This window comes from Podarcis erhardii (genome assembly GCF_964252035.2).
Source record: "Podarcis erhardii genome assembly, chromosome: 12".
Classification (NCBI taxonomy): Eukaryota; Metazoa; Chordata; class Lepidosauria; order Squamata; family Lacertidae; genus Podarcis; species Podarcis erhardii.
In genome coordinates this window covers 14,871,161-14,883,550 of record NC_138513.1, presented here as the reverse complement: position 1 = coordinate 14,883,550, position 12,390 = coordinate 14,871,161, and the positions used below count along the sequence as shown (strand labels likewise).

The window sequence follows — 12,390 nt, the reverse complement described above, 5'->3', positions numbered from 1 at the left end:
TTTGCAAAAGGCAGCCTCGGGGTTCGCTGCTGCCGCTGCTGCTTCTGCTCGCTGGCGGGGGAGAAAAGGCTGCGGTGTTGCTGCCGCCGCCGCCGCCAGCCCGCCCCTCCTGCCGCTGCTGCTGGGAAGAGGAAGAAGAGGCGGCGGGGCGGCGGAGGGCAATGGGGCTGCGGCTCTGCAGCAGCCGCAGCAGCAGCAGCAGCAGCAGAGGCATAGCCCGGCTTTGCAGCAGCGCCTGCCTGGGCACGAGGACTGAGCCGCGCGGCGGGGCAAGGCGGCTTGCATGAGCCTCGGGGCACACCAGCAGCCGCCGGGGAGCGCGGCCGGCGGGAGCCTCGCTTGCTGCCGCCGCCGCCGCCACCGTCGTCTTGCCCCGCAGCGGCGCTTGCCGTTTCCCAGCACGCTGATGGCTTCTCGACGTCGCTGGTGACTGCTGCCTCCCTCCTCCTCCTCCTCCACTACCATCACCCTTCCTTCCCTTCTTTTTCCTTCCTCCCTTCCTCCCTCCTTTTTCCACGGGCGGCGGAGATGGGGAACACGACCTCATGCTGCGTGTCGTCCAGCCCCAAGCTGCGGAGGAATGCCCATTCCCGGCTGGAGTCCTACCGCCCCGACACCGAGCTGAGCCGGGAGGACACGGGATGCAACCTGCAGCACATCAGCGACAGGGAGAACATCGACGGTAAGGAGAGACCCCCGATTTCCCCCCCCCCTCGCCCACAACCGCGCCAGACCCCGGATTTTGCGGCGTGGATGTGGGAAAAGAGAGAGAGAGATTCCCCACCTTCATGCACGTGGGAAAGCCTCCCTGCACGCGTCAAGCAACAAGCAACATTCCAAAGACGGCTTAATAAAAACTTGAGCCTTGGAGCGGTCTTTCTTTCTTTGCAATTCGATTCTTTGCAAGCGAGAGATCGGCATCCCCGAAGAAGGAATGCGGAAGAGCGCTCCTGAACATGTTTTGGGGGGTGTGTGTGTTAAGCGAGCGGTAGCCTCTGAGCATGTGCTGTTTGCTCTTCGGGCGGGCTCTGCCGTTAAGCGTGATGAGGAGAAAGCCACTTGAGGTGTCAGATTTTGGGGGTTCTATTAAGGGTTGCAGATTGTCAGTTGCATAAGAGGATTGCATTTTTATATTTTTTCTCCGCCTGCCCCCCACCTCAGGTAGCAAAATATGCCTCTAATGACAGAGCCTTGGGGGAAAGGGCTTGATTTGGGACACTGCTGGGTGTCTCAAGGATCCTTTAGCCACCAAAGAGTTAGAGGTTTGAGGCCTTCCCATCGTTTTAGTTCTGTTTATTTACTGCATGTATTTATATTCAGGATGCAAAGCCTTCCAAGGCAGCTTGTGATGGTTTGTGGGTTGTTTTTTTTAAAATCACAGTAAACAGCACCAACATATGAAAAGTAACCAGGATCCTTCCTGCCACAGAGCAGTTGGTAGTAGATAGAATGGCCCAGCCATGGTTGAATAGGCCATCTGGGGCTATGTCTCTTCCAGCTCCTGAAATCCTGATGGCAGATGCGGACCATTTTTCAAACTTCCAACCTAAGAAATATGCCTTGTTTTTTAAAAAATTTCCTCATGGGCTACTAGTGAGTCTCCACATGCTGCGTGTGCTTTTTGTGTGGGGGTCAGCGCTGGAGCCATGTTCTCTTGTTGAGAGCTGTGCGTGGGGAGGACATAGCTGTGCTCAAAGACTTTCTTGAAGCAATTGTCATGGAGCAGGTCCCACAATTTGCCCGGGGTCCAGGTCACTTCCCTTGGTCTCTTCAGCAGAGTTGCGAAGGGAAAATGTCTCTCACCTTGCCCTGCTAATTTTCTTGGTGAAGCTAGGCTGACCTAGCCAGTGTACCGCAGAACTGGTTGGTGCAGTTTTGTGGTACGTTGTGCTAGGTCAACCTTACTTCATAAACAAAACCTACAACTTCTAGGGTGGCACAAGGTAAGCACATTCTTTCCCCATGCACCATAGATGCAGCTTTACCACAGCTACGACCATGTTTGACCATTGACCGTACTGACAGGGGTTGATGCATAGCTGTCAACTTCCCCCTTTTCTATTTGGAATAAGGAAATTTCCCTTAAAAAAAGGAAAAAGTTGACAGCTATGGGCTGATGGGAATTGGAGTCTAAACATCTGGAGGGTCACAGTTTTTGCCTTGCCACCATACCAAGGGGGAAGAGAGCTAACCCTTCAGTCTGTGAGCAAGAGGTCTTGGGACAATGTTGGAATTTCTGCCCACTTCCCAATCTTCTCAAGTGTTTAATGTAAGAAGGGAAGGGAGTATCCAGCAGTTCTTTCCCAACTCCAGTTCACAGAGGAATGGGTGTGTGTGACCTGGAGTTACTAAGAGATATAGCCAGTATTTGAAGGGAGGAGAAGGGGCAGCTCTAGGTCTTTTCCCCCCTGACTTCCTTTTTGTGAAGAGAAACTGAGGACGACCTTGAAAATCCTGTTGTGGTCCCATGGACAGTGAGATGGTTCTCAGGGTGTGTTTCTAGGGTAGCCTAATTTATCCCTTAACCTGGTGCACTTTGCTGGTTTTTGGACTACAACTTGCATGATGAAGGGCACTAGGTTTGGGAAGACTGTTTTAGTGGGGTAGGAAAGGGACTGGGGTGTGCCTTTCCTCCCTCCATCTCATTACTGACTGAAATTTTATTTTTTCCTCTCGTGTAGCTCATGCCTCCGGCGCTTTCATTTGAAAGTGGCAGCGTCAAAATACTGTGGGGTTTTCTTGTTTTTGTTTTTTGTTTTACCTCATGCTGTTCATCCATCCACATGTGAGCATCACTGTCATTCTGTTGTGGGAAATGCTAGCATATGTTGCTCATGCTTTTGATGGAATAAGCTTTTGGATGTTATCATGCCACTCTGGGGGACGGCTTTTTGGGCCCGTCAGTATTTTTCCTCATACTCTAGAAGGGAAAGCCTCTCACCCCCCCTCCCAAAATCCCATAGTTACTTTTTGTTTAAGGTGCAGTGTGTTCCTAGGCAACAAATTTCACTCATTTTTGTGTTGCCTTTTATGGGGCATAGTCCAACAGGAAAATCTGGGTTCTCGCCCCCCCCAACCTTTTAAAGGATGTATATCTGTGGGAAAAACTGTAATATTTAAGAATGCTATCCTTTTGGGCTTCACAACATGTTGTGGACATATACGGGTTCTTGCAATATACAGGCGTCACAAGTTCAATCAAATTGGTAGGGTTGTGACCAACTAACTACTCAAGAGTAGACCCATTGAAAGTAATAGACCTAAGTTAGTCATCTTCGTTAACTTTTGTTCTGGCTTCTACTCATTAACTGGGTTTATTCTAAGTATGACTAGTGCTGGATACAAACCATAGCCTTAAGAATCTGTCTATATTCAGTTTCAGAAACAAGCTGCGGTCCATCGGATCTCAATTAGTATCATGGGATAATTGTTCTGGTTTGTGCTGGTTTGTGCTAAATTTCACTGAGAAATGTAGACAGTTACAGATACTGGGCAGGTTTCTTCTGTGGCAGTCTTTACTGATGCCTTCCCCTGCAGACATTGGTATAATGGATTAATAACACTTGTGCTAGAGTCAGAGAGCTATTTGAAAAGTGTCTGGGAAATCCTGACTTGACTGTCAAGTGGGTGTCCTTTGTATGAGTTAACTGGAATCTTGTCAGTTCTTTTAAAAGTGTGTCCATCCACACATGTGTTTCTCTTTAAAAAAAAACAAACGCAAAACTGGTAGCTTCAACATTCAACAGCTTTCATACACCAGATTTTATTTTAACACATTATTTCCCCATGTGCATTGGTTTGATTTGAAATATTGCATAGACAGACTATTGTTTCTTAATAGTGTGTGGATGTTGGCTAAAGTTGAGACAATTAAAACACATTATTATTATTATTATTATTATTATTATTATTATTATTAGACTTTTTTGGGCCACAGATGAGTAGCTGATGAGCATTCCTAATGCCCTCAGAGTGATTAATTCTTATGTTGTAACGTCAGAAGTGGCCAGGTTAGCAATGAGTGCATTTTATGACACGCTAATAGGGGAAAAAAATCTGACCATCTGACAAGATGTGCTCAGTGCTGTGTGGTATTTATTTCGTACCTTTTCAAGGTAAAATGACAGTTCTAAAAAACAATTGTTTTGTGTAATATTTCTTTTTGCGAAATAATCTACACTTGACTTGATTTGACCCCTGGCTGAAAGCCAGAGTGTTCACAGGGTTCATTTTGAATGAAAGCAGAGGTGAGGGTGTGGCCTAGCCTGAGCTCTCTACTCAGTTAATGAGTTATTCAGGTGTGTTTATATGTGAGACTATTAACCCCAGTAGATAAGCAATGTAATATGTGTCAAATAGATCGAAAGAAATGTTGGTATTTGTTGGACTTCGATAGCTCAGCAATATACAAATATTTTCTAATATATAAGAATATATATAACCATGTGTCTTTTTTGTTAATTATTTGCATTGCTTCTCTGAATTAGATACCAACAAACTTGTTTCAGGTTCAGTACCTCAAGGTTTGGTGTGGATCAAAGGATGGAAGGGAAATAAATCTTTGTCTCTCAAACAGGCATATAGCACTGTGTATATTTAATTTTGCAGTCATAACTATTGGAGATTTCCTAGTTGGAGATGGTTAGAATGATTCCAGCATGCAATAAAACAAATCCTCTCTCTCATGCCATTTCTTGAAAAGACCGACACCATAATTCTTGCATGTCTTTAATTGTTTACAACTTGAAACTTCAAAAATCCCGCACATTCTCACAGTGGAGGAATTTGTCTGGCCTTGCCCTTTTACTGAAGTTACTCTTTATCACTGGCTGTTGAAGAAAAAGATTACTTCTTGACCGTAATGTTCAGGGTTCAGTTTATGTTGAATTTATGACACCCGCCCGCCCTGGTTCAACAACAACAACAACAACAACAACAACAACAACAACGACAACAACAATTGTTATTATTTATCCCCCGCCCTCCCCGGCCAAAACTGGGCTCAGAGCAGCTAACATCAAATGTATAATACATTAATCATGCTTTAGCCGTTAAGTGATATTTGCCACCATCAAGACCTTTTTGTGGCGAGTGTAACAACTGGTTGCGCTCAACAAATGCAGGCCCTCTCTACCTTTTGCTAAAAGCAACTGTTTTATAAATTCCATTAATTAGGGGATTAATGCTGTTAAGAACCGGCTAAAGCATCATCTGATCCTTAAAATGCTCTTGCAACACGATCCTATTAGCTGAAGCACTGGCAAATTAGCATTTAAGATCAGATGCAATGATTTCTGCACTGCTATGCCGTCGTTATCTGTGATGTTCCCACTCACGTCACACGCTGATCCAGGATATTGTAGCCATATAACAATGCCAGATGCTGTTTGTGGGGTGGGTTTGAATATTAATAGCGTAATAATTTCAGCTCTGATGCAGTGTTTTCCTCCCTCATGCTTGGAATGAAACACTAACACAGTACTGCTAGATCACATCTTGCACTGTCAATTCCGGATCAGAAATCTGCATCCCATATAACTGGGCCACTAATAAAATCCATTCAGGCCTCCTTTTTATGGCATGTCAATCGCGTGTTAAATTTTCTGTGCATGGTGGGAGAACTCTTGACTGGGGATTGTTTTTCAACATGATTTATTTGCTAGACAAGGGCTGTTTATTTTCTTTAACCAAGTATGTGGGAAATTTTTTGATCAAAGGCAGAATTGTACAAGAGCTTTTAGGTTTGTCGAACTGGATGCAAAAGACTCAGGGTTTCAGAGCAGCAGACAGATTGTTTTGCAGTCTTTGCATGGCTTGCTTAAAGAAAATTTAATAAAAAGGAACGTTCAGTTAGACTGGGTCGCAACATATTCAGGACGCATACCCATAGAGCTCCATTGAGTCTGTGGAATAGTGCATGTGCTGTTAAGGATGGAGTGCATTGTTAAGGAATCAAAATATTTATAGTTTTTCAAAGTATTGCTACAGTATAATCTTCCTCTTATATATATACAGTACACACAAACTTTAGAGTGATTTCATCATCTGGAATGTGAGCCTTTCAGCGCTGCTGATACTTTTTTTGGTATTTCCTTGCAGTTGACGATTGAATGAATTCTGATAAATTGTATGTCTAGTGTATTATTCAGTTAGAGGTCTGGGCAAGGCATATGCAGACAAGGTGTAAGGAAGTTGGCCTATCAGTCATTTTTAATAACTAGACATAAGAATACTTGAAAATGTATAAGTGATCATACTTTGTTAAAAGGCTCGCACATTGGCTGTATTGGGACGACAAGGGAAGCCATGTGGCTTATCTATGGGAATGAGTACCATGCTAATTCATGCTGCTGAGTGCTCCTGTTGCACTCATTTCTTTGTGCAAGCAGGGTAATAAACCATAATCCTTGGGTTAGTATTGCATTTGGACTAGTGATTGTGGTTGTTTCTTCCAGGGGGAAACCAAAGGTAGCCTTTTCAGATCATGATTGGTTTGGAGAGAAACCAGCTATGAGGATTGATTTGGATGTCCCAGGAACCAATGGTTTGTTGTTCCTGGTCACATCAGAGGAGGATTGTGGTTGGCACCATTTGGCAGCATGCACTATCTGCTTATTCACAACAAACCATGGTTTATGGCTTACCATGCCATCTAGATGTGATCGCTGAAATTTATATATTATAGTTGATATTGAACTGAGTGCTCCACCTATGTTGTGTGATATGCTTATGTGGTCATTCCGCAGCCATGGCACAATTTCTCCTATTGGTCTTGCCATACATGAGATGTTGCCTTGGGAACTGGTAGCCAGAAACTTTTCTGTTTGCACATCTCATTATAAACTCTTGTCTCTTAAAACCCTTCTGGATTCAGTGCTTGCCGTGGATTCAGTGCTTGCTGGCTGCCAAGACCTTGCCATTCTTTCCACTTTGATAAACGGCCAAGGAAATTTTTTGTATATGCATATTTGCCATTGGTTTATAATAAAAAAAAGTACAAAATTGTGCCTTGGATTGTACTGAGCTGTGAAAGTGGTCTTAATTCATGGCACATTTTATGGGTGTAAATTTAAATCACATGCATAATTTATTCATTTTTCATTTAAAAACCAGCTGTATTACATATTTGAAGCTTGCTACTGTGTAAAGAGTAAATGTGTAGAAATTGAAATGTTTCTGGCATATATTGCCACTTAAATGTCAAGTGCAGGAAGGCACTAGAAAGCCACTTTGGAAGGCAGTGTTCTGCCCCTGTGGTTGTAAAGCTGCTCATACAACAATAGCTTTGAGAGCGAAGACCTTCACCAACTTAAATCTCAGCTTTCATTCCTGGAGGATGCAGCAGTAAAGCAAAGTATAACTGAAGAGACCTGCTCCTTTTTAAAGAGGGATTATTAACTCTTTGCTAGTCTTGTTAGTTAATGAGGATACGTGGTGTATGCCAGAAAGAGTGAGTAGCAAATACTTACCGTAAGTGGCTATTCAGTGTGCTCCTCCGCTGTTCATCGTTATGTAGTTTGCATAAAAAGGATTATATATGATGGCATATAGTTGCATTTTTCCAGGTGCAGCAGTGTCATTGTGGAGAGAACAGGGAAGTTGAAGAGTGAAGTGGGTGAAGGAACCAGATCAAAGTTCATTTGTTTCCCTGCAAAGTTTCCCTTGTGCATTACTGATTCAGCAATTTATGGGTATGGGTGTCTGTTAGCAAATTGTTCTTGCAGTCCTGCGACCTCTTCACAATTTCCAAATAATCAGTAACAGAATATGTGGTGTCTCTGTCTCTACCCCTTTGCATGAGTTCTGGAAATCTTTAGGGTAAATGTAGATGTTTGAACGCACAATTCTGCCATGTTGCATCAAGCTCTCTTGCTAAGTTAGAGGAAGATAATAAGAGAGGGCTCTGTAGCTTGAAAGCCAATTTAGATTTGGAATCAATTACTAATTTCCTCTCTAGCTATATCCATTTTGTGTTGCAGGACCTAACAGTGACTTTTGCTTACCTGTTTTTTTTTTTGGTTTTTTTTTGAAGGATGGGTAGGGAAGAAGTTTCTTCTTCATTTCTGTTAGTACATGAACTTGCATGCGCAGATTAAAATGTATTCACTTTCTCTGTAGATACTTTGCATTTTGCTCTGGGCAAGGTCATTGAGAATGTAAAGAAAGCAAAACTGATGCTTCCCTCTCTCCTTTATGTTGGAGTAGTGGTTTTTTTTTTAAAAAAAATTAAGTAGGAATAAGAATCCATTGGGAGCTCCAGTGACAGACCCTTTTCTCAGCCTCCTCGCCTGTACCTGAGCTAGTAGAGACAGACACAAAATTGTAGGTTTCATTACAGTCTTGATAGTGACTTTAAAGGAATGTTCCTCACCACATGTCCCACTGTCCCCCTTTTTGCTGATGCACATTTATTATCTCCCATTATCCCAGTCATTCCCCTCTGCCATCCTTTGTTGTTGTTTAGTTGTGTCCGACTCTTCATGACCCCATGGGCCAGAGCATTCCAGGCACTCCTGTCTTCCACTGCCTCCTGCAGTTTGGTCAAACTCATGTTAGTAGTTTCGAAAACACTGTCCAACCATCTCATTCTCTGTCGTCCCCTTCGCCTTGTGCCCTCAATCTTTCCCAACATCAGGGTCTTTTCCAGGGAGTCTTCTCTTCTCATGAGGTGGCCAAAGTATTGCAGCCTCACCTTCAGGATCTGTCCTTCCAGTGAGCACTCAGGGGTGATTTCCTTCAGAACGGAGAGGTTTGATCTTCTTGCAGTCCATGGGACTCTCAAGAGTCTCCTCCAACACCATCATTCAAAAGCGTAAATTCTTTGGCGACCAGCCTTCTTTATGGTCCAGCTCTCATTTCCATACATCACTACTGGGAAAACCATAGCTTTAACTATACGGACCTTTGTCGGCAAGGTGATGTATGTGCTTTTTAAGATGCTGTCTAGGTTTGTCATTGCTTTTCTCCCAAGAAGCAGGCGTCTTTTAATTTCATGACTGCTGTCGCCACCTAGCAACCCCTCATTAAGAGAATTAACATTCTATAACTTCTTTTTTTAAAAAATCTACCTATATTCATTACCTCTACAAGAAAGTTAGCATAATGCATAATGTACGTTTTTATTTCCAGTCAAAAGGATTATATGAGAAGACTCTGCTTTCTTCTCCTTTACAGATCCAACTTAATTCACGTGCTGTTTTCAACTGGGATCTATGGCACACAGTCTCCCTACTTGGGAGCTCACACCAGAGAGCGCATATTCATGAAGCAACATCACTCAGTCAATCTGCTGGTATACTGGGCTCAACTCCTTGACAGCTTTCCCAGTGCCGGGTCCAGCCGCTATACTTACAGAACTATTTACGCTTAACCTTAAAAAAAAATGGCCTCCATGTGTAAACAAATATGGCTGTGCCCAGTGGCTTCTTGTGCTTGGGAGTTCTAAATGGGCATGTTCCTTTTTTCTCCCTCTGAAGCTTTTTGATGTGTGACTATGCACTGTCTTGTGAATATGTATGCCCTTAGGTTTGGTCCGGAAGCTGCGGCTTGTGCAGGATGTATTGCAGCCCCTCTTATGGCTGGGGTTGTCTTCTGTGAACACATCATGTCAGTGCTGAGGGAACTACACTGGCTACTATTACGCTACCGAGCCAAGTTTTAAGGTTTTACTGTTGCAGTATAAAGCCCTAAACAACGTGGGACTAGGATATCTCAAGAATGACCTCAATGACTATATACCTTCCTGCCCGCTGCCGTCATCTACTAGGGGTCATGCTTGTGGTACTGCATGCCCCAGAGGTTCATTTCATGGCAGCTTGGACAAGGTCCTTCAGCTATCCTATGGAACAGAGTGCGTGTTGAAGGTAGATTCCAACACTGTATGCATTTTGTCAGATGCTAAAAACTTTTTATTTTTTATTTTCGCAGGCTTTCTTAGAAGAATGAGTTTACTCGCAGGCAGTATTTCTTTTTTTCTTTTCTTTTTTAAAGAACTATTCTATCTGTTCTTGCTTTATTTTTATTATTGTATACCACTCTTGTTTTATACTGATGATACTGTGATGTGTAGTAGTTCACAAACATTTCATTTTTAAAATAAGCATTTTTATTGAAAGTTTTCAATAAATACAATAAAAATCAAACCAAATAACAAAAATTTTAAGAAACCCAAGAAATGAAAGAGAAAAGAAAAGAGAAAGGAGGGGAAAAATAACTATAAGGGGCCTTTATCACATTTAATAATAATAATAATAATAATAATAATAATAATAATAATAATAATTTTTATTTATATTTCTATCATATATATCATTTCATTTATCCATACACAGAAAGGTAGACCCTCCCAGTTCCCACCTGGAAGCCTACCTCATAAACATTCCAGAGCAATCAGAAAAATAATATATGCCGTAAATCGCAATGTACTATCTTTGTGTACCAGCAAGGAAGGAATTGCTGTCAGATATGTCCAGCAGGAAATGTACAGTGAAATTGAGGCTTTGTGCCCAGTATACCTTGACAGTGTACTTGCTGAAAGTAGCAACCTATCCTTTGGCCCTGACAGTAATTGCCAATTCTCTCTTCTTTAGAGAATGTGACGACTGTGAGGGCCAGGTTGTGCCAGGGGCATGATTTGTGACTTCCCCCTCACCCTTGATGGTGGCTGTCTAATAACTGCGTCACATGTCTCCTTCCTCTTGTCCTGCTCAAGTAAACTGCAAGACTGATTTTCGCGTTACTTAGTTAGTGAAAGTAGCTGGCACTTAGATGAACAAGCAGCTGTTGGCACTAAGTGGTGGGTGTGTAGTTCTGGCACCAAGTAATTGCCTTAACCTGGTGATTCTTTCACCTTCTGGGGATCATAGAGGAAAGGGCATGAATTGACTGGTGAATGCTGGGAGTGAGCGCTGCAGCTGAGAGTACAGTGGACGCTCGGGTTGCGAACGTGATCCGTGCGGGAGGCACGTTCGCAACCCGCAGTGTTCACAACCCACAGCACCATGTCTGTGCACACGTGAGTAACGATTCGGTGCTTCTGCACAAAGCATGATTTAGTATTTCTGCGCATGCGCAAGCTCCGAAACCTGGAAGTAACCCGTTCCGGTACTTCCGGGTTTCGACGCGTCCGTAACCCGAAAACTCACAACCTGAAGCATCTGTAACCTGAGGTATGACTGTATGTGATTGTCCTTACTAAAGGTTAAAGAATGAGGATGCAGGTCTATCCCCACTATGAGGACAATGAGTTGTATCCATGCTTAGTCCTACTCAGAGTAGACCCATTGAAGTTAACGAACACAGAGAACTTAGGTGTATTCATTGGGGGGGCTACTCTGAGTAGGAGTTAGTTGGCTACAGCCCAGTGTCAGCATCAGGCCTTGGTTATGGTCTGGATAACCGCATCCTCTCTCCTTAGTCTCCTTTTGGTTGCCTTCTCCCACTCCTGCTTTCTGCTATGCTCTTTCCTGTAAGCCTGGCATTACCTTCTTTGGCACCTCTTCCTTCAAGAAACATGTGATTTTAAGAATCCTTAGAGAGGATTTATAGCAGTGTCCAGAGGAGGAATGACTTCTGGGAGGAGCTCAGAGAGAAGAAACGTCATGGTGCATCTGCAACAGCAGAACCAGACACCTTTGTTTGCCCCGGCTGCAACAAAACATGTCTCTCCAGCATCGGTCTCTACAGCCGCAGTAGGGCGAGAAATGGCGCCTTGAGTTTTTGGTGAGGTGAGGCCGATAGTGGCCGGGTGGATCAGAGTGTACAATAAACACAAAACCCCCTCAGCACCGTGTGCTGCCTTCAACTAAACAGTAGCATTAAGTGTGAGCTGAAAATACCAAACAGGTAGGCAAGATATTGGGATGTGGGTGGCGCTGTGGGTTAAACCACAGAGCCTAGGGCTTGCCGATCAGAAGGTCGGCGGTTCGAATCCCCACAGTGGGGTGAGTTCCTGTTGCTCGGTCCCTGCTCCTGCCAACCTAGCAGTTTGAAAGCACGAAGTGCAAGTAGATAAATAGGTACCGCTCTGGCAGGAAGGTAAACGGTGTTTCTGTGCACTGCTCTGGTTCGCCGGAAGCGGCTTAGTCATGCTGGCCACATGACCTGAAAGCTGTACGCCGGCTCCCTCAGCCAGTAAAGTGAGATGAGTGCCGCAACCCCAGAGTCTGCGACTGGACCTAACGGTCAGGGGTCCCTTTACCTTTACCTTTAGGCAAGATATCAGATGATTGCAAAGCCTGTTAAGAAAGTCTCCCTTCACCTGACCTTTCTGGGCTTACCTTTTCTATGTCTTCTGCTGCTTTCCTAGTACGCATAGTTAGTTTTCTGCAATGAATCCCTATCATCCCATAATGGTAGCATAGGAACAAGGAGATCTGTCTTATACCAAGT

General features: G+C 43.8%; 1 protein-coding gene across 1 annotated transcript in view; it reads left to right on the top strand.

The window, feature by feature from the left end:
- Window positions 1-353: 353 nt before the first annotated feature.
- The window catches only part of CCNY (cyclin Y), a 109,823-nt gene continuing 97,786 nt past the window's right edge, over window positions 354-12,390 (top strand). Inside the window, exon 1 of the mRNA XM_081834527.1 lies at window positions 354-682. Within this exon, the coding sequence (XP_081690653.1) occupies window positions 529-682 (154 nt within the window). The 5' untranslated portion in view covers window positions 354-528. The remainder of the gene's footprint in view (window positions 683-12,390) is intronic.